General features: G+C 48.5%; 1 protein-coding gene across 2 annotated transcripts; it reads right to left on the minus strand.

Moving 5' to 3' along the window:
- Nucleotides 1-11,994: 11,994 nt before the first annotated feature.
- On the minus strand, nt 11,995-27,020 carry LOC126516582 (uncharacterized). Of its 2 annotated transcripts, none has more exons than XM_055063958.2 (3): nt 26,937-27,020; nt 13,231-13,401; nt 11,995-12,730 (listed from the first exon to the last, which is right to left on the minus strand). In XM_055063958.2, exons 1-3 carry the CDS (start codon nt 26,946-26,948, stop codon nt 12,248-12,250), a joined length of 666 nt encoding a protein of 221 aa, XP_054919933.1. In that variant the 5' UTR covers nt 26,949-27,020; the 3' UTR covers nt 11,995-12,247. The 2 variants fall into 2 exon arrangements, with proteins under 2 accessions (XP_054919933.1, XP_050022660.1); XM_050166703.3 differs by lacking the exon at nt 26,937-27,020 and adding an exon at nt 15,647-15,894.
- Nucleotides 27,021-27,609: the final 589 nt, after the last annotated feature.

The raw sequence follows: 27,609 nt of genomic DNA on the forward strand, positions 1-27,609 counted from the left end.
GGACGCTGATCGTGTTTACGACGTTGTGGCTCCGGTACATCACCTTTGACAGTGCAGCCATCTCAAACGACTGCGGCGATACGCACTCCTCAGCATCGTCGTCACCCTCGGTGCATCGACGCCTTGCAAGCAGCTACAGTTACGTGCCGATAATTATTTACTGTGCGCTACGTCGCCACAGTGCAGGCAATGAAACCGTGCTGTGGGGCCATCTCAGCCCGAGAAGATATATGCATAAGCCAGCGACAGTCAACGCTTTGTTTTTGATAGTAGTGCGCAGTACATCACCGATGACAGTGCGTTGTGCGTGTTTTATGTCGGTGGTGAATATTGTTGATGCCTGTCAGCTCGGCACCGCGTCGCTGCTGCCGAAAGATAAGTTGGGCGTGGCCCAACCGTGGTGGGTGCGCGCACAAGAGTTACATGCCTCGCGCGGGGCGTGACCTATGGCTTTGATTGACAGGCGAACTCGTGCTAAACTCGTGCATCGCGAAACCCCTTCCGAGTTGAACTCGGGAACATGGCGGCGGCAGCAGCAGCCTGTGTTATTTCATCCAGCGGCAGCAAGCGTCAGTATGACCGCTTGTACCCGTTCACGTACATGACCGCCGTGGAGTTTCAGCGTCATTTTCGCCTGTCGAAGACATCAGTGCGCTGGCTGTGTGACGAGCTAGGCGAAGACTCTCGTATATGGAGACAGCGTGGCGGGCTTCATTCGCTCACCGTCGAAGAGCAAGTCCTCTGCGCCCTCAGTTTCTACGGGACTGGGAGTTTTCAGGGAAGCGTCGGCGCCGAGCGTTACATTGAACGTCGTCAGACTACTGTGAGCCTCTGTGTCAGAGATGTCTGATGCGCTTATTGATGCGGCAGTGCGGAAGCGGTGGCTGGCTTTCCCGAAGACCGCGGCTGAGCGGGCATTTATAAAAGAACGCTACTTACTTCGCGGAAACATTACGAACGTAGTCGGGTATGTCGACGGAACGTACGTAGGAATTAAGGCGCCTTCAATGGCAGCGTTACTGTGATTAGCATTGAAGCAATGTCTAGACGCACCATATTGCCAAATTTGTCACTTCTGTGTAGCCGACTTAAATTTTGTGTTACCAACACACACATGCGACAGCCTATGATAATGACTTTTTTGCTGGTTGCTGAATTTTTACAGATTGTTCTACTTATCTATCAGGGTGCCTTCCAAATGGCTCACTTTTTGGGGAAAGAGGTTAATGAAGTATGAATAGATAAATGGATATCACAAATTGTTTGAAGTACCCTGTGAATGCTAATCTCATAAAGAACTTGGTTTTTCTTATGAGATTACTTAGTACTTAGTACAAGTTAGTATGCATAACGCTGAATTATGGTCATGCGTCATATATCGGCCGCACTATGAAACAGCAAGGCATTGCACAATTCGTTGCAGTGCGAGATGTGGGTGTCGCACCAAGCTGGTTGTGCCTATGCATTTATGGCGAAATGAAAATGCATTGAGAACCTTAGTGTGCTGGCTTGCATGAAGAAAATACTTAAGCGTGTTTGCTGTGTTCACTGTTTGTGCACCTGCCAGTGGTTCAGTGTATTTTCTTTTTTTTTTGGGGGGGGGGGGGCAGCGTTATTATGTATGGACAAATCATATATTTTCGTCTCATAATGGGGCTCTAATTCTTCAGCAGTAGAACAATGCAGATCCAATGCTCTGCAGAACTCGGTGTGCGTGAAGATGTCGTGAACCACCAAGGCAAAATTACATATCGGGAGAAATGTGGTGCAGATGCCAATGAAAAGTGGGTCTTTAACCCGCCATGATAAAAATAAAGATTGCAGAGGGAATAGACCTTTTGTACAGCTTTAGAGCAATGATTACACAAACTGTGACATGCTCAAACGTGTAAAAGCTTGCCGCAATGCCAAAGTAGGATGAGCGATATGTAGCGTATCTTGGCATTGAACGGGTCTTGTAACTGCTATTTTTATTGTAAGCCTCGCTGTCACGGCTTTCCCTCCGGCACTTCCTTTACTGAAACGCAGCCTGTCTTTCTATTGTTGTCATGATGATGATGCTAACGGCAGCAGTAAGGCTGGTTAATGCTTGCCCCTTCGATTCCTGCGAGTTTAGTGGTACAGAATATGGCACGTGCATACACCCGTGCAGCAAAATTTTACGCTTGTGGTGATTTGTTGGAGAGCTAATTCGTGTTGGGACATTTCAAAGATGTGCGCCATTGTGGCCTAATAACTAGAGCATTGATGAGGTTGAAGACTGGTTTTATTGGTATAGAAGCTTGAAGTTGAATTGCACAACAATTTGATGGGACACAAAGAAGAGAAATACACACAGCAGAACGCTGTGCTGTTTGTGTTACTCTTATTTGTGTGCCGTCGAATTGTTGCGCGATCCAACTTCAAATAGAGCATTGGGCTTCTTTGTTCTTTGGTGCAGGACCGAGGAAGTGTGAGCTATTCGACACCATGCCAGTGCCTTGCCACACAATTATGGAAGTCTGAAGGTTTGCAAACAAAGCTTTGCTTTCACATCCACCTGCTCATGTAATACAAGCACTGATTGAAAGAATCGTCATACAAAAATAATGGTGAAATGAATGGCCTTTGAAAATTTGGATGTTGACACTAATGACATAATAGGTGCCACACCGAACTCGACAATTGTACTGGACAGAGCAGTTTGTTTCCTATGTGAAGCACAAGCTTCCATTACATGCTGTGCAGACAACCAAGCTCAGTTTGTTTTAACGTGGTTCACAACATTCACTGTAATCTGTTTTTGATTCTAAAGAAGTGCCAAACACCACCTCTTTTTCAAGGATGTCATGGGAATATTTGGCGATACCTTTCTACAGCCCCTCATAATGGAAGTGTGGCCAGCCAGCTTTGCTTGGGTACCTTTATAGATTTCTGTTCCTGATCATTGTGTGCTATCAAGTTGCTAAAGTCTATGCAGCCAGTGCAAGGCATTACGTGATTCTATTGTCGGATACAACTTTAGGAGGCCGCAGAATCTGCACTTCAGTGGCAGGTGAACACAAGCCTGCACCAATGGGCACACACTCTACACTGATGTCGTGCCGCTGGACACACTCATACCCGCTCATTGGAGAGGGACTATTTCTTTAGACGTGGAGGCAATGGGCAGCTGCACTTTGGTCATCTGGGCGGGGCCTCTCCTGTCTTGAGAAGTTGTATCCGACTAGAGGATGCCTCTTTTCATACAACACAAAAGGACAAAGTGTACAATTATTTGGCCTATGAAATGGATACATCACAAGTGAGCTATGCATGGGCTTAAGCTGTCTGAAAATTAGTACATGCAAATATATGACATTGTTAAAGAATATGTGGTATCGAACATGCATGTAATGGCACGTTTAAATCAGGGAGTGTTGCATTCATATGCACAGTCTATAGGTGATAGCATTATTAAGCTCATGCCGTTTCCTGTCTTTTCATTGTGAAATACACACACCATTCATCTTGTGGCTAATCAACACCCACTCTATTCTTGCACATAGAAAGAACAAACAGCACAATGACGTATATGCTGCATTAGTGTCTTTTTCATTTACATGGTCCAAGAGTGGCACAGGTTGTCTTACGTTTTTGCCCATTTTGAAGAGACACCAAGTGCATGTTACAAGTGTCCGAATATGCACAGCACAATGTTTACTGCAATAATTTTATTCATGCTCTTGAATAATAAACAAAATAATAAACTGAAAGCTCCTTTATAAGGTGTGTTCTGGGGGCTCGACTGGAGAGCAGTGAGGGCACTGATCCTACTGTTGCAGGGCAGCCCTCTGGACCTTGCCACACTCTCAAGAGCACGTGCCTGGCGCTCGCCTACTGCCACCAGGTGGTTGAGTGCCTCCAGCAGCAGAATGTTTTGCTGCAAAAAAAGTGGATTGTTGGAATGAATGAACCGCATATAAACCATTATTTACAAATAAAAATGCTCATTGCACTATTGGTACTAAATGCCCTTAACTGTGGAAGCCTTTAGTGTATGCATAATAAAACAATTTGTCGGGACAACGTTGCTTTATTTTTCATAAAGGGTTGTTTTTTTCAGAGCCAACTGTAATGTTTACTAGTGTGCCAACAGCTGAGGTGTCCTCGCACCCTCACGAGTCTCTACTGTCAGCACCACAAACCTATTTTTGTTCACTGCAAAACCAATGCCGCTCCCTACAATCCCGTCTTATGCGAGCTGATTGCATCCTATGCCTACAAACATCATATTTTTGTCCCATTACCCAATTTTTGTACCATCCTCGGCTGCAGTTCTTGACATCCATTCTGTCACGCTTATGTAATCACCTGTTATAAATTGGCAACGAGTGATTGAAGACGTGCATGGCCTGCCCGCCGATTCCATTTTTTTTTTCTTAATCTCAACTGGCATATCAGTTGCCACGGTTTACTACGCCACTGTCTTCCTGCCTTAATGCTATCTCCAACAATTTTTGTTACTTCGCTTTCTGCACAGTCCTCGACTTCTGAAGTTTCTTTGTTAACCTCCAGGTTTATGTGCCATATTGCATTACCGGTAGAATGCAGTGATTCTAAACATTTTGAAGGATATCGGTAATGTGGCGATCACGATTCGGGAATGCCTCCTATGTGCTGTTCAAACCATGAAATTTTTGTATAAGTTTCCTGCTTTACATCAGTACCTGCTATTGATATTTCACCTGGATAAAGATACTCTTCCATAGATTCTGCGGGCTGAATGTCGCTGATGAATTTCTGGTATCTCACCAAGTTAGTGAAGGTTACCTTTATCTTTTCCATATTATCGCGGGCCCACGTACATGTAAAAGCACGAACACTCATTGGTTCTCAATGCCTTTTTTAAACTGCTGGACATTCAGTTCGTTACTACGATAGTGACTTAATGCGTGCGCTATTATTATGCTAAATATGAAACAGTAGAAATATACTTATCTGCAGTTTGTCGATGTCTCCTTCACTGTGTTGGTTGCGAGATCCATCATCGGCACCACCTCCTTGTCGCATCTTAGCTATATCGGCTGTCTTCCTTTAGCACACGCTATGCAATATTCGTGACGCTCGCAGTCACGCAGAGGGGAGGAACTCAGCGCACTCACAGAAGCAGCACCAAGCAGCAAGTTGTTTGTTCAGGCCGTGAACAGTAGGTGCGCGTAGCGATCCGTAAAATCGCCTAAGCTATTGGCAGTCTTTCGGGGTGCACGGAAATATTGCTCACGGAGGAACAGAACCATCCAAGAAACAGTGGTCATCGTCGAGCCTGATCACTACGACGCGCACTGCAAGCTCGTTGTACGAGTTTGTTTACACTGGGCTTCAATGTTTAGCCGCCATGCTCGCCCGATGAATGTATGTGATGACGCCACCACAGCGTTCCCTCGTGGTATAATGCGAAGCGTACTAAATAACAAATTAGTCGAATATACATTCAGTCTACATCTTGTAAGCTTTAAAATGCTTTTAAACCACGTTAAACTAACTAATAATATTGTACTAAATGCATTTGCTTTATAACTGGCTTGTACGTGTAATGCACTCAGTGGAACGACAAACAAGTGAAAGAAGGCACGACCATGCACCGACGGTATGATCACGTGAGCCCCTGTTTGTCGACCGCCCAGAAGGCAACGCCCAAGGAATGATAGCCACCCAGAGTGAATCTAGATAAACCAATAAAACTGGAGGCTTGTGGAAAGATAAACTGTGTCTCGTACCATTTGTGCTTTCATCTTGGGGTGTCGCCAGAGCTCGTGAAGATCCCGAGTTTCGCCAAACTCGGCGCATCCTGCATAGCACCCCTGGTTGCCTTCGTACATCGTCGTTGTGCGCATTGTCCTATCGCGCCAAAAAAAAAAAAAAAAAAAAGGTGCTAGGTCCGAACGTGTCGACTGGGCTGCCCCAAGTGGCCGCATTCACAGGTGCTATCCCACTACTGCTGAGCGCGGGAGCTTTTGTCTGCTGCGTTTCCGCCCTGGGCCGGTTCGCTCCTCCTTAGGCGACCTGGCCACCACCAGGCTCCCCTGGGGTCGCCATATCGACGCCCAGCTTAGCGCGGACACCCGATCGACATGGGCCAAACACGGGGCAGAATTGCCAGTCACAACCCGTCCTCTAGCACCGGCCTCCGAGCAGCTGGATTACAAGGGCACGCCACGACCCCCGGCCGTCAGTGACACTCTTCGGCAGCGTCTTAATTTTAGACTAGTTGTTTATTTTCAATAATCAACTAATCTTAAATTTACAAGGCGAGAATTCAAAAGAAGCATCCTGGTTGCCTTCGTACATCGTCGTTGTGCGCATTGTCCTATCGCGCCAAAAAAAAAAAAAAAAGGTGCTAGGTCCGAACGTATCGACTGGGCTGCCCCAAGTGGCCGCATTCACAGGTGCTATCCCACTACTGCTGAGCGCGGGAGCTTTTGTCTGCTGCGTTTCCGCCCTGGGCCGGTTCGCTCCTCCTTAGGCGACCTGGCCACCACCAGGCTCCCCTGGGGTCGCCATATCGACGCCCAGCTTAGCGCGGACACCCGATCGACATGGGCCAAACACGGGGCAGAATTGCCAGTCACAACCCGTCCTCTAGCACCGGCCTCCGAGCAGCTGGATTACAAGGGCACGCCACGACCCCCGGCCGTCAGTGACACTCTTCGGCAGCGTCTTGATTTTAGACTAGTTGTTTATTTTCAATAATCAACTAATCTTAAATTTACAAGGCGAGAATTCAAAAGAAGCATCCTGGTTGCCTTCGTACATCGTCGTTGTGCGCATTGTCCTATCGCGCCAATAAAAAAAAAAAAAAGGTGCTAGGTCCGAACGTATCGACTGGGCTGCCCCAAGTGGCCGCATTCACAGGTGCTATCCCACTACTGCTGAGCGCGGGAGCTTTTGTCTGCTGCGTTTCCGCCCAGGGCCGGTTCGCTCCTCCTTAGGCGACCTGGCCACCACCAGGCTCCCCTGGGGTCGCCATATCGACGCCCAGCTTAGCGCGGACACCCGATCGACATGGGCCAAACACGGGGCAGAATTGCCAGTCACAACCCGTCCTCTAGCACCGGCCTCCGAGCAGCTGGATTACAAGGGCACGCCACGACCCCCGGCCGTCAGTGACACTCTTCGGCAGCGTCTTGATTTTAGACTAGTTGTTTATTTTCAATAATCAACTAATCTTAAATTTACAAGGCGAGAATTCAAAAGAAGCATCCTGGTTGCCTTCGTACATCGTCGTTGTGCGCATTGTCCTATCGCGCCAAAAAAAAAAAAAGGTGCTAGGTCCGAACGTATCGACTGGGCTGCCCCAAGTGGCCGCATTCACAGGTGCTATCCCACTACTGCTGAGCGCGGGAGCTTTTGTCTGCTGCGTTTCCGCCCTGGGCCGGTTCGCTCCTCCTTAGGCGACCTGGCCACCACCAGGCTCCCCTGGGGTCGCCATATCGACGCCCAGCTTAGCGCGGACACCCAATCGACATGGGCCAAACACGGGGCAGAATTGCCAGTCACAACCCGTCCTCTAGCACCGGCCTCCGAGCAGCTGGATTACAAGGGCACGCCACGACCCCCGGCCGTCAGTGACACTCTTCGGCAGCGTCTTAATTTTAGACTAGTTGTTTATTTTCAATAATCAACTAATCTTAAATTTACAAGGCGAGAATTCAAAAGAAGCATCCTGGTTGCCTTCGTACATCGTCGTTGTGCGCATTGTCCTATCGCGCCAAAAAAAAAAAAAAAAGGTGCTAGGTCCGAACGTATCGACTGGGCTGCCCCAAGTGGCCGCATTCACAGGTGCTATCCCACTACTGCTGAGCGCGGGAGCTTTTGTCTGCTGCGTTTCCGCCCTGGGCCGGTTCGCTCCTCCTTAGGCGACCTGGCCACCACCAGGCTCCCCTGGGGTCGCCATATCGACGCCCAGCTTAGCGCGGACACCCGATCGACATGGGCCAAACACGGGGCAGAATTGCCAGTCACAACCCGTCCTCTAGCACCGGCCTCCGAGCAGCTGGATTACAAGGGCACGCCACGACCCCCGGCCGTCAGTGACACTCTTCGGCAGCGTCTTGATTTTAGACTAGTTGTTTATTTTCAATAATCAACTAATCTTAAATTTACAAGGCGAGAATTCAAAAGAAGCATCCTGGTTGCCTTCGTACATCGTCGTTGTGCGCATTGTCCTATCGCGCCAATAAAAAAAAAAAAAGGTGCTAGGTCCGAACGTATCGACTGGGCTGCCCCAAGTGGCCGCATTCACAGGTGCTATCCCACTACTGCTGAGCGCGGGAGCTTTTGTCTGCTGCGTTTCCGCCCAGGGCCGGTTCGCTCCTCCTTAGGCGACCTGGCCACCACCAGGCTCCCCTGGGGTCGCCATATCGACGCCCAGCTTAGCGCGGACACCCGATCGACATGGGCCAAACACGGGGCAGAATTGCCAGTCACAACCCGTCCTCTAGCACCGGCCTCCGAGCAGCTGGATTACAAGGGCACGCCACGACCCCCGGCCGTCAGTGACACTCTTCGGCAGCGTCTTGATTTTAGACTAGTTGTTTATTTTCAATAATCAACTAATCTTAAATTTACAAGGCGAGAATTCAAAAGAAGCATCCTGGTTGCCTTCGTACATCGTCGTTGTGCGCATTGTCCTATCGCGCCAAAAAAAAAAAAAGGTGCTAGGTCCGAACGTATCGACTGGGCTGCCCCAAGTGGCCGCATTCACAGGTGCTATCCCACTACTGCTGAGCGCGGGAGCTTTTGTCTGCTGCGTTTCCGCCCTGGGCCGGTTCGCTCCTCCTTAGGCGACCTGGCCACCACCAGGCTCCCCTGGGGTCGCCATATCGACGCCCAGCTTAGCGCGGACACCCGATCGACATGGGCCAAACACGGGGCAGAATTGCCAGTCACAACCCGTCCTCTAGCACCTGCCTCCGAGCAGCTGGATTACAAGGGCACGCCACGACCCCCGGCCGTCAGTGACACTCTTCGGCAGCGTCTTAATTTTAGACTAGTTCTTTATTTTCACTATTGAAATAATCTGAAATTTACAAGGCGGGAATTCAAAAGAAGCATCCTGGTTGCCTTCGTACATCGTCGTTGTGCGCATTGTCCTGTCGCGCCAAAAAAAAAAAAAAGAAAGGTGCTAGGTCCGAACGTATCGACTGGTCTGCCCCAAGTGGCCGCATTCACAGGTGCTATCCCACTACTGCTGAGCGCGGGAGCTTTTGTCTGCTGCGTTTCCGCCCTGGGCCGGTTCGCTCCTCCTTAGGCGACCTGGCCACCACCAGGCTCCCCTGAGGTCGCCATATCGACGCCCAGCTTAGCGCGGACACCCGATCGACATGGGCCAAACACGGGGCAGAATTGCCAGTCACAACCCGTCCTCTAGCACCGGCCTCCGAGCAGCTGGATTACAAGGGCACGCCACGACCCCCGGCCGTCAGTGACACTCTTCGGCAGCGTCTTGATTTTAGACTAGTTGTTTATTTTGAATAATCAACTAATCTTAAATTTACAAGGCGAGAATTCAAAAGAAGCATCCTGGTTGCCTTCGTACATCGTCGTTGTGCGCATTGTCCTATCGCGCCAAAAAAAAAAAGGTTGCTAGGTCCGAACGTATCGACTGGGCTGCCCCAAGTGGCCGCATTCACAGGTGCTATCCCACTACTGCTGAGCGCGGGAGCTTTTGTCTGCTGCGTTTCCACCCTGGGCCGGTTCGCTCCTCCTTAGGCGACCTGGCCACCACCAGGCTCCCCTGGGGTCGCCATATCGACGCCCAGCTTAGCGCGGACACCCGATCGACATGGGCCAAACACGGGGCAGTATTCCCAGTCACAACCCGTCCTCTAGCACCGGCCTCCGAGCAGCTGGATTGCAAGGGCACGCCACGACCCTTTTTTTTTTCTTTATTGCCAGTTCTCAACGCTTTCACATACTCGGACATCTTATGAGCAACACAACCAAAACAAACAAAATAAATAAAATATTCCACGCTTCATGTAGAAAATGAAACATTCTGTAATAAAGCGACCAGCACAACTTGGCTGACTTTGTCTATTAAAATTCTTTGAGGAATGCGAATGTTTCAATCCTCGGTAGCCACTCAGGTACAACTAATTCTCCTTTTTTTACTTCAATAAAGCGTGACATGTGTTCACGGAAATGCAGGCGCGCAGGCCGTGCGTCTGGGTCACAATAGAAGCCCTCCATTCGGGCTCGCCATATACAGTAGAGGCCTGTGAGCATGATGAGGTCAAATGGGACGCCGTCCTCATTATCTAATGGCAGAAATCTGATGCCGTACGGATCCAACGGAAAATCTTTCATTATGGTTCTTTGGAGGACATCCCAAAAGAACACCCCCGCCCAACAATGCAGGAACACATGGTCTACTGTTTCTGGTTTTTTGCAAATCAGGGAGTTGGAACCCCACGGCATGTAAAAACCGCGTTCTTCCAAAAACGTTCTCACGGTCAGAGTGCCCGTGTGAAGCTTGAAGAAAAAAGATTTCACTCCTGGCTGCACATCCATTTTTTTTACGCGTTTTAAAACATTGTTACCTTGACCTCCACTGTATATGGATCTGTACATAGGCACTGGAAAAATAACATCACACAGGTCACTGTACAATTTCTTTCTTTTTGCACTGAACAGATAGTCATTCGAGAACCGTACTGACAAAAAGCGGACACTCGCTACTATCTCTTTGAAAAAACCGAATAGAGTACCAGGCATTATTTGACTGCTGATAACAAACTCTGGTAACGCATTGCAAAGTCGCACTTGACACACCGCTCTTAAGAACGGGTCGTTGACGTCACGAAAGAAAAAAAAATCTATTTACAAGCTGTCGCACGAAAAGGTGTGCCAGACCCAAGCCCCCATCTTTCACTCGCCGAAAAAGATTCGTACGGCTGCAGCGTTCCCAGCTGGACGCCCAAATAAAGACAGCAAAAACTCGATGGAACTTCTGCACATACACTCGCGAACAATACAACACTTGCATAATATACCATACTTTACTAACAAAAAATAAATTGCACACCCTCGCTCTGGCGAAAATTGAGAGATGAGCCCCTTTCCACCTCTCCGCCTTTTCTCGTGTTTCTTTCACGTTTTCTAACCATAAATCATCAGTTTTCTTATAATTTTCAAGTGGAACGCCGAGGTACTTTACTGGTGTTTCAACCCATTTCACGTTAGCAAATCTGTTGGGGGCTGACGGCCACTCGCCATGCCAGAACCCCAGGCACTTTTCCCAGTTCACAAGGCTCCCCGTCACTTCCCCAAACCTTCTTACTACCGCAACAGCCTCCAGAAGACTCTCTTTTTCCGTACAACACACAGCTATATCATCAGCATACGCCAAGAGCTTTACCTCCGACGCATGTAATCGGAAACCATGAACCCGGTCATTACATTACCCGGACATAACGTTTCAATATAAATACAAAATAAGAGCGGACTCGCTGGGCACCCTTGACGCACACTCCGCTGGACCTCAACTGGGCAATGCAGTTTTTTATAGCATCGTCAGGTAGTGAAGTATCTGTGCCTGACCTCAAAGCGTATATATGGCTCTGCCTGACGCTTAATTAACTACTGTGCCCTCCATAGAGCTTTTGTACGTGGGGTAGGTATGGTAACGGGAGCCAATTGTAATAATAGATATCTAGTCACTTCATGGGGGTGCTCGGCGTTGCAAGGAGCAACGTTGTGGCCGTGAGCGGGGGCACGTGGTGCAGGGTCACGATGAGATTAATTTTGATCACAACATGTCGCCTTCTGTTAAAACCTGTTACATTTGACTTCATGTCACAGTGCCTCTTTTATTCGAAGGTGGATGGTCTATATGAGAGCACAAGCTGGAAATGTTGAGAGCTACCACAGAAGAACTGCCTCCAAACCTCACTGAACTTGCCAATGTCGTGCCGGCTGCTTCACCACGTGGAGCTCATTGCTCGGCAAATACACCAGGACGAAGTCAGTTTTCTTGTTGCAAGCGATTGGACGTTTATTTTCTTAACAAGCAGCGAAGCAGCGCACATCACCTATTTGTCACCAACACCTTGAGCAACCGCAGCATCCAGCGAGCGGGGCTTCTTGCTCAGTCCCCAGTGACAAGCAGACGGCGACACACCGAAACCATGGAGGACAGAAGGACTACATATGAAACGGCGAAAGTGGCGTAGAAGGGCTCCCGTACCAAAGACAAGGATATTTATAGAGGCAGACGGCGGGTTCACTAGTGCCAGCCGACGCCACCGCCGTGCTTTCCGAGCACTCCGACACCGGCTCCACCGGCGTAGACTCGGCCGCCGAGGCCGCCGTAAAGGCCAGCGCCCCCGTAACCGGCGACGCCCGCTCCGTACAGCCCGCCGGCGCCCCCGTACACAACTCGCGGTCTGGCCCCGGCGTACGACCCGGCGGCGCCGTACTTGGAGGCGAGCAGGTAGGCCGGCGGCGAGGACGAACGCAGGGCCACGTCGGCGGGGCTCTCGCTCTGCGTGCCGGGCTCGTTGGTGTCGACTACGGCGCGGAAGCCTGCCGCGTCGGCCGTGTACTTGACCTTCCGCTGGCCACCTTCCGGCGTGCTCAAGGTGTAGACTCCCTGGACGCTGCCGCTGCCGTCGCCGACCTCCTGGCGAGAGCTGGACCCGTCCGCTCCCTGAGCGACGTAGCCGAAGCTGTACGGCCTCGGCCTGTTGTCTTCGTAGGCCCTGTAACCCTGCACGAGGCACGACACGTTAAATCGCGTCACTTTGTGAACATGCTCAGCCAGGAGCAGACGGAACTGGGCCCGTATTCACGAAGAACTCTTGCGCTAGAATTGTTACAGCCAATTCTGATGCTGGACATGTTAGCGAAGGCGGCCATCGAATGACGAAGAGCGCTTACTAACAAGAATATTCGTCAATTCGCACAATGATGTTTACTTCTGGTACGCTGAGTGTGCAGGTGAAACATTAGACAGGGTGTCTCAGAAAAATGCATGGACACTTCGAACGCGCTTTCTGACACAAACTGCAAAATACCACAAACATGGCCACCACTAGTTTAATTATGCACATGTGATAGATTATGGCTTCATTATAAAGTTAGCCTGCGTCATTGTCACTTTAAAGATAGTTCATTTATTCGACGGCTTGTTGTCTTGCTCAGGAACGGCGATTACAAAAAAAGGGGGAGGGAACATGTCTTACGCTAAAGGCCTATATGGCCACCTACCCCTCCGTAGTATCCGCCACCGCCGCCGGCGAGGTAGCCACGTCCGGCGTAGCCGCCTCCGATCCCAACGCCGACTGCTCCGAGACCGCCGATAGCAGCGCCACCGTATCCACCGCGGAGAGTACCGGCGTTGGCCAGGACGGCGAAGAAGAGGGCGGAGGAGATCGCTGCCTGCGCATAGCGCCGGAAGCCCCTCTCTCAACGAGAGTCCCGTACTCAAGTATCGTACGCAATTTATAACATCATTAAACTATTCACACGGAGGCCTTCTGTCCCTTTACGCTGAGCTGGAGATATGGACAGCTCAGCGAAAAGTCTTAGATGAAAAACTCCCGATACAGCTGTGTGTTGCACAATACATGCTACATAATTGTGTTCTTCCAAGTATGCGAGAAGCCCGCGAATACACGCAAAATGCCTCGAGCGGCCAGTCGCGGGGCACTTTTTCGTGTATTCGCGGGCTTCCTTCACATTTGAACTAACACTTTTATGTAGCACTTATTGAGCAAGAAAAAGCTGTATCGTGAGTTTTTCATGTTGCTCTACAATTTTCTAATTGACACTTTTAATCTAATTATAATATTGGAGATGTTGATTAATTAATACTAATTATGTAATTAGATTAAATGCAACAAATAATCTCAGTATCTCCAAACCAAGGCAAACAACATTACTTTGCTTCTGTCGAGCTACGTGGCATTTGCATATTTCTAAAGTTTGGCTCAATTAAGTTAAGTGGGACATCCTTTATGTATTGCGAATGCGCGAATACTATTCGCACTTCTGACGTCTTCTTTTGATTAATACCCGCCGTGGTTGCTTAGTGACTATGGTGTTGGGCTACTAAGCACGAGGTCGCGGGATCGAATCCCGGCCACGGCGGCCGCATTTCGATGGGGGCGAAATGCGCAAACACCCGTGTGCTTATAGATTTAGGCGCACGGTAAAGAACCCCATGTCGTCAAAATTTCCGGAGGCCCCCACTACGGCGTACCTCATAATCAGATCGTGGTTTTAGCACGTAGAACCCCATAATGTAACTTTTCATTATTTTTCCCCTTTGATCGAACAGGCGGTAATGGAGCTTGTGTGTGTCGTGTCTTCTGTGCGGTGTCCGTTATCGGGCCGTTAAAAACATGTATAGTATATATCAAAGTCGCACCTCTCTGTGATCGAGACCGCTGGCGGGATTTAGCCGAAATCCGAAATTAACATGTCTTCAGTCAAGAAGTTGTTTCCTAATTTCTTAGAGCGTGTAACTCAAACTGCAGACACTGATGGACACTTACTTCAGAACCTAAACGTGCCTGAGCCGGCAGTGTTTCTATCTTGATGAAACTGCTGTCTCGTTACACAGGCCCACACCGAGTGCTTCGTGCCGTGACTCCCGTCACCTATACGTGATCGCCCCTGACGCTCCATCTGCTTCCCACTCCAGTGATATCGTGCACGTTACACGTCTGAAGCAGTATCACCCTCCCAGTGCTGACATTTAGACACTCCGGGCCGTCGCTTCTGGCGCCGGGGGATTACTGCCGCCGTGTGTTATTTGCTTGTTTGAACGAGGCGCGTGGGCGCCATCACTCGAGAAAAGAGGAGGGAGAACGAACTGGGCTTGCGCTGTGAATCTAACCGGTCAGCGCTGCAACCGCTGTTGTAAATATAACCTGTAAATAGTTGCTCGTGTTACTGACTTGTCCTTCGTGTAACAATGCGTCATGTATAGTTACCAGCACGCATTGCGTTATGATTACAGCACGAAATAGGAGAGTTCCGCAGCGGGTTTTGAGACATTGAAAAGCGTCAACCAACGACGGCACTCACGATACATGAGCGGGCTTTGTATATAGTTAAAGGTGTTGGACCTAAAAATTAATAAATATCGCCTGCGCCACTGTCTAAGGGTGTACGGGACTGCGGCGCACATTGCAGGCTTTCTATGTCAGGATAATATTTACTACACTTGTAGTATAGAATCTGAACATGAGCTCGCTAAAAGTTTTGAATCAAAAGCAATGCAAACAAGGCATTCAACACAGATTTTTACACATTTGGCATCTCATTGCAAGTTACTGCCTGCCTAAACAAGACGTGTAGGTGTTCACTGAAACGAAAGCAAAGCGCGCCCGCTTCCTGACGCTCTGAGCAGCCGTACTTCGCTCGGAGTTTGAAATTAGCCCACTTTTGCAATTATTTTCCCCGCAACCTCGAAAGACTACTACTACTACTACTACTACTACTACTACTACTACTACTAATGACATTAATAATAATATGACAGCCTTTGCCTAAATTTCGGGACAAGGTCTGTCCGCAAGCCCCGAGACTTCCGAAGAGTCGGAAGTTGTTTCGCAGATCATGGCTCGTACAGCCGCCGTGCGAGTGCCCGTGCTATACGGGAGGACGCTCATCTCACCTTCCACATGCTTGCTTGCTGCTCCCGCTGCTGGTGCTGCGGCGGTGACGAGATCCCTTCTGTCCGCAGCGGCGGACGGCGGCCCTTTTATACGCTCCGAGCCAATGCGGCCGAGCGTGCGCGGCGTGGCCGGGATGCATGCAAAAGCGGGGACGATCTAGATGCACTGGTCACACACACCCTTGCTGTGTGTATACTATACCCTCCGTTTGGGCGCCCACCTTGCGCAAACCTCTCCCTCGATCGTGAAGGGATGGGACGCACACGAACACTATCTGCGAGAAGAATAAAACATTTTGGAAGCACCGCGTATGCGTTCCTTCGCCTTGTCTGTTTAGCTCTTCAGTCATTTCACATTATACGTTTTTGTCGTCTGTTCACCGCTCAGTAACGACAATGCTCAAGGACGTGGAGGCCCTATAGCGATGTCAATGCAGGCGGTTGCATGTAGGTACATATACGCGAGTCGAGCGGCTTGCATAATGTGCCGATGCTTTCGGAACATTCGGGATATTTCTGTGAAGCAGGGTAACTGAAGTGTGTGTTAAAGCTATAACAATGAATAAGTAAATATACATTGAAAAATGTTAGGAACCGCGTTGTACTGATTGTCATCCAAGAATGTCAGATACCGCACTATGCACACGCACTCGTTTTACGAAATGGTTCATTACAATAAACCGTTCACTTGCGTTCGCTCAAATTTCACGCATACGTGGCATTTCGCGGTGCCAGATTCAATTTAGTGAACGAGACAGAAGGAAGGAAAGACAGGGATGTTAAGCAGGCAACTCCCTGGTTGGGTATATCCTACATTGGGGGGAGAGAAAAGGGGAATGTGTAGAAGGTAGAAGGAGATTTGTACTTGCTGCAGGTGGTGATGCCGTTCCGAAAATAAGTAATTTTCTCCGTCAATGAGACATGTCGTTCGAAAAGCCCGCCACGGTGCCGTAGATAGACGGATCAGTTTCCATTTCTGGGCGACAGAGCAGCACAATTTATCTCTATGTCTTTTCCTCCAAGAAAGTAAATATTTCCACTCTGTCATCGTCCATTACATGGAGGAAGAAAAATCCTCCGTTATCACCGATGACGGTGAAAACTGGACGCACGCGGAAAAAAAGTCCCGCACACACGCACACGTAAGCACGCACGCACGCATCAGTGCTTACACATGACTAAAATTGCGTCACTCCCGAGCAGTACCGCTAGACTTTTTGTTAATTGTTAAAAAAGAGATGTGTTATGGGGTTTTACGTGCCAAAACCATGATATAATTATGAGGTGCGCCCAATATAGTAGGGGAATATACATTATTTTTAACCACCTAGGGTTCTTTAACGGGCATCTGAATCTAAGTACACAGGCGTTTTTGCATTTCGCCTCCGTAGAAATGCGGCCGCCGAGGTCGGGGTCGAACCCGTGACCTCAGGTAGCAGTGCAACGCGATAGCCACCGCACCGGGTTTAAGCCGTGATGGTTTGGCACATGGACATGTTCACGTGAACCTAATTCAGCAGATGATTAGAACGCATACACCCATAAACGCGGCGTTATGAGTTCCCTGAAGAGGCTTGCAGTAAATATTCCGACTGCCCACAATACGTTTTCTCCAGTCCCATCACAATTCTGGAAGACTGCGTGGCAGAATCTGGCACTCTCCCGCGCCAAGTTTTGAGAAAGTATACCAAAGGTGCAATGTATTCCAGCCAACTTGAACAACGTTTTCAAACTTCCCGGTGCACTATACAGGAATACGCGAAAAACGGCAAGTTATTTCTCACTCTATGGAGCAACCTGCACTATTTCTTGTACTATAGGCATAATTTGTCAACGCTACCTACTCATCTTCGCAAATAATAAATTTAGGGAAAAACTTTCAATAAGAAAGTTGTACACTGGATTCTAGAGAATGTCCAACCCAGCAGTATTTAACTTACTACATGTTACGGAATAATTTTACGTGCAACAAGGAACGCTCCCGAAATATGCGAACCCACATAATACCTCCGTATGAACGAACAGCGCTTATTAAACCCATTTCGTTGCCTACCAGAAGTTGCAAGCAGGTTGTGGGGTGGCGCGATGATGTTGCGGATTCCTCCCACGTGACCGATCGCAGACGTGAATTTGCTGCCAACGAGTGCGCTGCCGCCCTGACAGAGCACGTCACTGTCATTCGCCAAAAAGCTCAACAAAAGGGGCTTCAACCTAAAGTTTCAGCGGATCGCCTCTCACATTGGTATTGCTGAAAAGGACGAAGCTGATGCTCTTGCGTACACAGCACTCGCACATCCCACTAAAGTAAATGTACCAAAAAGCAATCAAGTCACGAAATCAGACTGCAATTTGTAGCCGGGGAGCTCGCAAGGAACGAATTCACAGGATGACACAAGTTCCGAGTTATTCATTCCCGAACTTTGCGGAGAAATACATTGGCGCTCCAGTTATATTTGTGCTTCAATGCGTAAAACGACGTTTTGTTGAGAAAGCAAGTGGAACGACAGTGCATTTTTACCGCAAGTTTGACGGCGTATGTCTCGTAAATGGTGTCATCCGCACAATTCCTTTTCAAGTTGATATGACTTGCAGGCTCACCCACTAGAATTTGTAAATTGCAATATGTGCCGTAAGGTACTTAGTTAAAAACTTGAATAGTGAATTTTTCTTAATTGGTCGATTACGCTTTTCAATTTTTTGTGCAAGTAATGTCCGCCTCTTCGAGTATACCAGCTCGTGGACTAGAATTGTGCTATCTGCCACAGGGGGGGGGGGGGGGGGGGGGAGGGACTTTCATTATAGAACCAGCACTTCATGATGGCCGGGCCTAAGCCTCCCATGGGGGGACGTCGAGGGCTTGCCTCGCCGCCGCCTCATGGGCGTGCTGGGTCGCCCAGGTTTGGTCGTGGAGGGCGGAGCTCCGCAGAGCCTCACGCAACCTCGACGAGAGGGTCGTGGTGTTAATGTGTGGGTACTGTGCTGGGCCCACCCACAACATATGCGGAAGCGTAGCCGGGTGAGTGCCACAGCACCGGCAGTTGGGGGTAGTGTAAACGTCTGGGAATATAAGGTGGAGGCGGGCGGGTGAAGGGTACGTGTTTGTTTGTAGCATACGCAGGATGGTAGCCTGCGCCCGGCTGAACTTGGGGGGAGGTGGGGGGAAAGTTCGGCGACTGAGGTAAAAGGCCTTAACGAGATCTTAATAAGTGTTCAGATTGTCCCTGGTGTCCAACTCTGCCACAGGCAATTTCAAAATTTTTGTTGAAAGTGCTCGCTGAAACAGCCTGTATATTTTAAAGGAACACAGCTAACACGTTTGGACTGTATATATAGTTCATGCGACAACAAAAGTGCGTACATCGAGAATTCCGAGAAGACGAAGACAGACCTAACAACGACACTAGAGCACTGGACGGGCCTGATTTTATTGGCCCGGCCTGCGGGTCCGTGCCTCAACGACCAGACCCAGCCCGGGCCCAGCGAAGGAACTCGTGCGTATACATGCCTTAAAGATATTATAGCTTTGATGGTATACATAAAGACGTCACAAACACTGCACTGGCAATAAAACATTGTAATAATTTCTTTTACTGGGCCAGTTTGCAGCTAGAGTGAAAAAGCCGAGAATTAAAGGCTATGTTAAAAATTTTTACCGAGCCACTTTATCTACAACTGTTGTGTACGCTCCATGTTTATAACACTATAAGGGGGGGAAATTATGAAATTCTGCGGTTCAGATTCGGAGGCGCGCCCGTAGTGAGGCATTCTGGATTAAGTTTTGACCCCTTCGGGTTTTTAACGTGCACCCAATGCATATCACACGTGCGTTTTTGCATATCACTCCCATTGAAATGCGGCCGTCATGGTCGGAATTTCATCCCGCGCTCTCACGGTTAGCAGCGCACCGCCAAAGCCACTTCGTCACCAAAAATGGCGCGTAACGCCATCAGTATTATTATGTGCGTTTTACAGCGAAGCTGTTTATGGCTAGTGTTCCGTGGTTTTTCGTGCCCGTCAACAAGTCTGCGTGTGCAAAAACTCAGCTCGCGAATATCATGCAGAATCGCCTCAATCTATGCAAAAGTTTATACATCTGACCACTTGGACATGCAATCAGTATATTAGTATGAATAGGCACCATTTTCAATATCCGTAGACTCTCAGGTCGATAATGATATTTTTCTGCTTGCTTACCGGGGTATGAGCCATTGCTTAAAGGGGTATGAGCCATTGATTGTCTTACATGATGAACAAATTTCTCGTTGGGTAGGCATAGAAATGCTTACGTATTTAATAATGGAGGTGGTACGAGAATGTGTGTGCATACATATCGTCACGATTACCACTGATCAGGACAATAAATGCATATCCAAGTGATGAGGCGTATAAGCTTTTGCATAGAATCAAGCGAAAGGGTGTGCGCGCGTGTCTTTCTTCGGTATGACTGCCGTCACCGCTCAAGAGAAATAAAATTTGCTCATACCTCTGATCTAAATTCTGTGTCACATCATTGTCGCGTGCTAAACAGCTTCGTTGGTAATCCACCTTCACAGCAGTGGAATGACGCATGATTGGTGAAATAGCTTTTTAGAGTAAATAGTTCTTGCAGCAAGAAAAACAGCTGAAATTAAAAACGCGCATATTCCAACTTGGGCACAGAAACAAATAGATCAGCGACGATTACGATACTCCCTAATGCGAAATTTGGGCTCAGTTCTATAAATGTTTTCATTTCGCGATATACTGGCTGGCGCGGAAAATCTGTCTAGTGTGGCATGTTGCAAATGGAGCGAAGTGCGGCGCGTCTGCCTCGCTAATCTGGAGATCGCGAGAGGCAGCGCGAGGGTGACTCGTGGGCGCGATTCACAGCTGCCGCCACCGACAGACCTGCCACGCGGCGCGCACTACTCTGGCGCCATATCTGAGTCGTTGTGGCCGCACTACGCTTTTCTTCGCACGCTTTCGCCATACCCTCCTCCGCCTTCCGCCGGATAGTTCCGCTGCACCATCCTCGCCGCTTTCCTCCTCGCGTCTTTCATCACCTGCGACGCTCAGCGTTCGCTATCGTATTTCGCTGTGCTCGTTCGCTCGATTACACCGAGCTACGACGCCGAGGCACACCGACGCTCGCCGCAGGAACGGGCGCCTAAAAGCTGCGCTCTAAAATGATCAAGGAGGCAGTGATCGGGTACAGTATGACTAAGCTATCACAATGTGATCAAGCTTATTTGACAGCTAGGAGCACTTTATTTTTTATTTTTTGAAATTAAAGAAGAAACATTCATGAACATCACGCGCGTAAACGGAGAATAGAGCTGCCGCACTGACCCTGCCGAATCCACGACAAAGCACTTCTCTCAAGTGAAGACATGACGACTCAAGAGATTGCAGCACAGTCCGCGAAGGCCGAGTCGCTGCGCGGGGTGATCCAGACATCGTAACTGCGAGGTGACGATTATGGTATGAGGGCCGCATTGGAAAAGCGCGTGTGGCGTTGTGTGTGGCTGGTGCATTAGCATGGCGGTGCCAAAGTGGCTGCTGTTGAGCTAATGGCTTCGTGGCAATCGGCCGTGACAGCGGCTGTACCAGGAGGCTGGCTGCTGCCGCACGGTATGCGTGTGTACTTTAACTTTGATGAAGAGGTGACACAGCTGCGGCATCGCTTCTAGCACGTCGGTACATGGCTGCGCCAGGGTTAAAGACGCATTGAGCCAACTTGTAGGTGACGGATAAGACTGCCTCGCGGCACAACCCAATCACCGACGCGTATATAGTGGGCGAGGGTGGGAGAGGACAGGAGGTCTTTGGACAAGCTTCGCGGTGAACACGGGGAAACAGCTGTTCGCTATAATTTTATTCCAAACCCTCTGTCACAGAAACAGTTGTGAACCTATAACTTCTTCAACCGGAGTCTCAGCATGATATATATATATATATATATATATATATATATATATATATATATATATATATATGGAAGTCTTGCTTTAGGGTGGTGACAGACTTTGCAAGGGCACTTGGCACCCCCGCTAATTTGGGGTGGTGAAAATTCCCAATAAATTATAAGAAGTGGGCCACAAAATGGCGAAAGACCAGCCAGAGAGACCACGTTGCCCGCAACCATTGGTGATGTCAAAGCGACTAAAAAAAAATTTTCCAGGAAGCATGGGCCTCAGCCACAAATGACGTGTGAGCGCCGGCGGCTGGTGAAGGGGGTGGAATGCAAGAACACTCGTGTACTGTGCATCGAATGCGCGTTAAGGAACCCCAGGGTGTCAAAGTTATTTCGCAGCATCCATTACAGCGCGCCTCATGATCATATCGTGATTGTCGCGCGTGAAACCTCAGAATTATTATTTTTTTCGACTAATGACTGCCTGGAAGAAGTATTCAAAGTCTCAGAATTATTATTATTTTTTTCGACTGATGACTGTTTGGAAGAAGTATTCAAGCTATTAAACTTCGAAGACTTAGGAGTAAGGATCAACGGCGAATATCTCAGCAACCTTCAGTTTGCAGATGACATTGTCCTAGGTGGCGTTTACCCAGGTCAATTACTCACAAGGGACTCTGATCATGAAAAGGAAATTTGCGGAAGAATAAAATTGGGTTGGAACGCATACGGCAGACATTCTCAGCTCCTGACGGGAAGCTTGCCATTATCATTCAAAAAGAAAGGTCTACAATCATTGCATTTTACCGGTGCTGACATATGAGGCAGAAACTTGGAGACTGACGAAGAAGCTTGAGAACAAGTTAAGGACCGCGCAAAGAGCGATGGAACGAAGACTGCTAGGCATAGCATTAAGGTACAGAAAGAGAGCGGTTTGGATCAGACAGCAAATGTGTATAGCCGATATTCTAATTGCCATTGAGAGAAAAAATGGAGCCGGCCAGGTCATGTAATGCTTATGTAATTGGAATCGGTTGACGCAGGACAGGGTAATTGGACATCGCAGGGAGAGGCCTTCATCCTGCAGTGGACATAAAATAGGCTGCTGCTGCTGCTGCCGCCGCTGCCGCTGCTGCTTGCTGCTTGCTGCTGCCGCTGCCGCTGCCGCTGCCGCCGCCGCCGCCGCCGCCGCCGCCGCTGCTTGCTTTGCTTGCTTTGCTTGCTTTGCTTTGCTTTGCTTGCTTTGCTTGCTTTGCTTGCTTTGCTTTGCTTTGCTTGCTTTGCTTTGCTTTGCTTGCTTGCTTGCTTTGCTTTGCTTGCTTGCTTTGCTTTGCTTGCTTGCTTGCTTGCTTTGCTTTGCTTGCTTGCTTTGCTTTGCTTTGCTTGCTTGCTTGCTTTGCTTGCTTTGCTTGCTTGCTTTGCTTTGCTTGCTTGCTTTGCTTTGCTTGCTTGCTTTGCTTTGCTTGCTTGCTTGCTTTGCTTTGCTTGCTTGCTTTGCTTTGCTTTGCTTGCTTGCTTTGCTTTGCTTTGCTTGCTTGCTTTGCTTTGCTTGCTTGCTTTGCTTTGCTTTGCTTTGCTTGCTTGCTTTGCTTTGCTTTGCTTGCTTGCTTGCTTTGCTTTGCTTTGCTTGCTTGCTTTGCTTTGCTTTGCTTGCTTGCTTTGCTTTGCTTTGCTTGCTTGCTTGCTTTGCTTTGCTTTGCTTGCTTGCTTTGCTTTGCTTGCTTGCTTTGCTTTGCTTTGCTTGCTTTGCTTTGCTTTGCTTGCTTGCTTTGCTTTGCTTTGCTTGCTTTGCTTTGCTTTGCTTGCTTGCTTTGCTTGCTTGCTTTGCTTTGCTTTGCTTGCTTTGCTTTGCTTTGCTTGCTTGCTTGCTTGCTTTGCTTTGCTTTGCTTGCTTGCTTTGCTTTGCTTTGCTTGCTTGCTTTGCTTTGCTTTGCTTGCTTGCTTGCTTTGCTTTGCTTGCTTGCTTTGCTTGCTTGCTTTGCTTTGCTTGCTTTGCTTGCTTTGCTTTGCTTTGCTTGCTTTGCTTTGCTTTGCTTTGCTTTGCTTGCTTTGCTTTGCTTTGCTTGCTTTGCTTTGCTTTGCTTGCTTTGCTTTGCTTTGCTTGCTTTGCTTGCTTTGCTTTGCTTTGCTTTGCTTTGCTTGCTTTGCTTGCTTTGCTTGCTTTGCTTTGCTTTGCTTTGCTTGCTTTGCTTTGCTTTGCTTTGCTTTGCTTGCTTTGCTTTGCTTTGCTTGCTTTGCTTTGCTTTGCTTGCTTTGCTTTGCCTTGCCTTGCTTTGCTTTGCTTTGCTTTGCTTGCTTGCTTGCTTGCTGCTGCTGCTGCTGCTGCTGCTGCTGCTGCTGCTGCTGGTGGTGGTGGTGGTGGTGGTGGTGGTGGTGGTGGTGGTGGTGGTGGTGGTGGTGATGATGATGATGATGATGATGATGATGATGATGATGTGTATACACCGACATGCCAGGGAAAGAGACACAGGACAAAGGGCGGAATATAAGATGAGGACACGAAGATGACAAGCGTGGTGGGACCATGGCGTGACACGAAGAGAGAACACAAATACCGCCAAGCATGAACCAACGCAAGGTCACCGAATTTTGCTAAACAGCTGCACGCGCTGCCTTCCCCATCTCACACCGAGCCGAAGAAAGATCTATACAAGACGCGCGAACTGTTACTTTAGTAGGGAGTTTTCGTGTTAAAAGAATAACGCGCTGAATCACCGTCGTTTGAAGGCTAGAACAGCATTGGTCATTATTTTTTTCCTGGGTGCAGAGTGCCTTTCAACGAACTCAAGCAACGTTTTCGCCTTTTTAATGTGAATAATTCCATAAGCCATTTTTGTGTAACGACCATCTGGCCGTTTTCATGGGCGCTGATCCCGAAGGTACTGCAGTAAAAAAGAAAACGTGGGCCGTCACTGCATTTGCGCCAGTCTTCAATGAGATTCTTAGACGGCAGCTTGGGTCACTGGCTCCCAGAACCACAACGAACAACAGCATGCGCTGCAAAAGAATTAACCGTTCGCTGCAGAACAGTTACATGATTGATGACAACCATTCTCTGCGAAACCAAACGTGCTTCGCATAACCTAGATGTCAACTGGAGTTCATGTAAATTTTTCGACTGGTATGCTCAAAAATGGATAAATGACTGAAAGAAATCGTTGTGAAAATTCAGTATTTGTCGTGCACACATACTAAACATAGACATACCCAGATCGCGAGCTTTCACACGAAGCAGTGATTCCGGTGTATGGAAATAACGCAGCAAAAGCGAAAAAGGTTACGGGATGACTTAATTCATTCAGCTCGCCTATAATAGACAGACACAGAACGCATGCGTTCAGCTCGGAGTGCATCGGCAACAGTTCTCTGTCACGGGGCTCCACGTGGTTCAGTTGGGGCACGGAAGGCAGAACACAATATCGCATGGGTCTGCAAAAAAGAGTGGAGATATGAAGAGCGTAAGCCACGTATGATAAACATTTTCCTCAAGCTATGGGTGGAACTGGCGGACGTGCTTGAACGCTGGACAGATTTTCATGGTATGCATTGAACTTTTTTGCACGCCTACCGGTATGAATGCAAGTGGTAATTGAAACTTCGTAATTGCAATACGCGAATACAGCGCGATTGTATGTGTAGGGAGAAAAAAATATATCCATAGTCGAAGATTGGGTCCAATACAACAGCTTCAAGCAAGTTTGTATCAGCTCTGTTTCCGTTCTCGTGGCGTATAAGTCCACATGACAACCTGCGATTGTTTGTTGTAGTCTGTCATTTATGGTTTCGACAGTCTATAGCCATATGCCAGTTTAATTTCTACCGCTACAAATTGACTTCGTCGAAATGGGGACTTTTCTAAATGTGCCCATTGCGACGAAGTCTGTGGCGCACAGGTCCTTCAGCAGCGTTTTTATTTTTTCCACAAGATCTGATCTGTTTTTCGCCAACCACTTATTTAGCGTTCTTGGTAAGCTAGTAATACAGCAGTCATTCTTTCTTGGAAAGCTTGTTTGCAACCAGGCTGTAACGTTGCTGAGAGGCTATCCATGTAGTTTTATTTATTGACCATTAGTCATCTTGTGTTTGCTGAAAGACGCCCACCAGCACGTTTTTCAGCAAAGTTTGCCTTAAAACAAATAGGAAGAAAATATAAATTCATTTTTGTTTGATGGCTGCGGCGTCTTTCTTTTTTTTTTTGGCTACGAGAAAAAAATATTCAGAGCAGTAGCGAGGCGTACAGAAAACAATAAAGATGACATATTCAAATTTTAGTAGATAGGGACCTATTGACTTTCCATTAAAGTCCACCCCTATTTTCGCCGGGCTAGCTCGTGGTGTGAGGCAGCAATCGTTCCGTATGGTTATGCGAAAGTCAATCGTGCGTAGAAAGCTTCCTCCCAATCAGGCCCGCACAATACGAGGCATATTTTGTTACGAACGGAAAGATGCAGTTAGCAACTATCCCTCCCTTCGCAATTCTCGCTGCGAATGAACGCAGGGCCCTTATTTTGTTACGATTCTTGTCCTTATCCATCCCACCCTCCATCAGTGGTTTGCCAACCACGACTGCATGCTTCCGCTTTCGTCAGGACCGGCCACTCAGCGCTACGGATTAAAAATAGAAGAATAGGCTAGGATGTAATAAAAATTAAATTATGGTGTTTAACGTGAAAGGACCACGATCTAATCATGAGGCACGCCGCAGTGAGGGACTCCGGAATAAATGCCATCACCTGGGGTTTCCTAAATGTGCACAGAATGCACGACACGCGGCCGCTTTTGCATTTTGCCCCATCGAAATTCGGCCGCCGAGACCCGTGACCTCTTGCATAGCAGTGGAACGCCAAGGCCACTTAAGCAACCACGGCGGGTGGAGAGGCTGTATAAGAGGAAAGTAACCGTTACAGAATACGGTCTTTTTTATCTTACGGAAATATTGCGCCATAGATACTAAATGTACTATATTGCCACGTGGTGGCGACGGCGAAGAAAGCAAAACGGTGAATGGCGAAACTAGCGTTCTATTGGGTGAACTTGTGCCCACAAAAGCAAGTTACACTTAAAGCACAACGATAGCGGCGAACACAGTCGGCGATCGTCGGAAATCTGATCAGCGGGTTAAGCGCGTCGGCTTTTTATACATCGGTCGTCGAATGTTCTACAGGGTAATCGCTGGGACCCGCGTGTCTTCCACAAAGTTCTACGCCATTCGCGTCGCGCATAGATGAAATCAGATTACACAGCGTTCGGTGACAGACAGCAGATGGAACCATCAATAACATTCCAGAAACTTCCGATAAATGCGGGCGCGTTCGCGCTGTGTATCACCCGATAAAGATGTACAAGTACACGTGTCAATATACTTACGTTGAGCAGGGCTCAAGCGCGGGTGCTCACCGTGCCTATCATCTTGTCGCAGGCCTGTGTAGCAGCATTGGCTGGCGCGGTTGGTCGTCACCTCGACATCGGTCCAGCAGACTTGCCCGGCTGCAGATTCTTCACTGGCGGCACACATATGTTGGCCACTAACGCGACTCTTCATCGCGGGGCACCATTTTGTCGTCACGTCTGCCGTGCATGCCGGTGTCACGAAGGCGACTATACCATCGGGAAAGCAGCTACAATAGATACGACGCGACAAATTCCAAGAATAGGCGGAACTTTGGGGTCGGAAAGCTGTTTTACTAATAAAGGCTATTGACAAAGTGTCCCAAATGGTGTAACGGAGCCAATGACTAAGCGCGTCGCTTCGCAAGTGAAAGCTGCACGACGTTGCCCGCCTGCCCGCTGAACATGAACTGCAGTTGCCCGCCAGATAGCGCATTACAAGCGTATGTGTGTCTAGTCCGTTGCACCACTCCATGCCCTCTTAGCGATTAGCCAGTTCAAGAAGACAAGGTATAGGGATACGGATATATAGCCGAAGTCCTAAAAGAACACTAATCGCGGACAACTTTCTGTGGCTATGAAGGGAAACCTGCGTGCGCGTGGCTGCTGCACATGTGTTACCGCGTCAAGTAGTCCGGCAGTGTTTGACAGTGCTTTTGGTTGCTCGGAACGGGCGCTGAAT

Source organism: Dermacentor andersoni, chromosome 1 (assembly GCF_023375885.2).
Source record: "Dermacentor andersoni chromosome 1, qqDerAnde1_hic_scaffold, whole genome shotgun sequence".
Lineage (NCBI taxonomy): Eukaryota > Metazoa > Arthropoda > Arachnida > Ixodida > Ixodidae > Dermacentor > Dermacentor andersoni.

What these genes read in the sequence shown, in the direction of transcription:
- LOC126516582 (XM_055063958.2), bottom strand. An exon ending in GTGGCGGATACTACGGAGGG is followed by an intron (nt 12,731 to 13,230) that starts GTAGGTGGCCAT and finishes TGCCTCGTGCAG; the next exon opens with GGTTACAGGGCCTACGAAGA.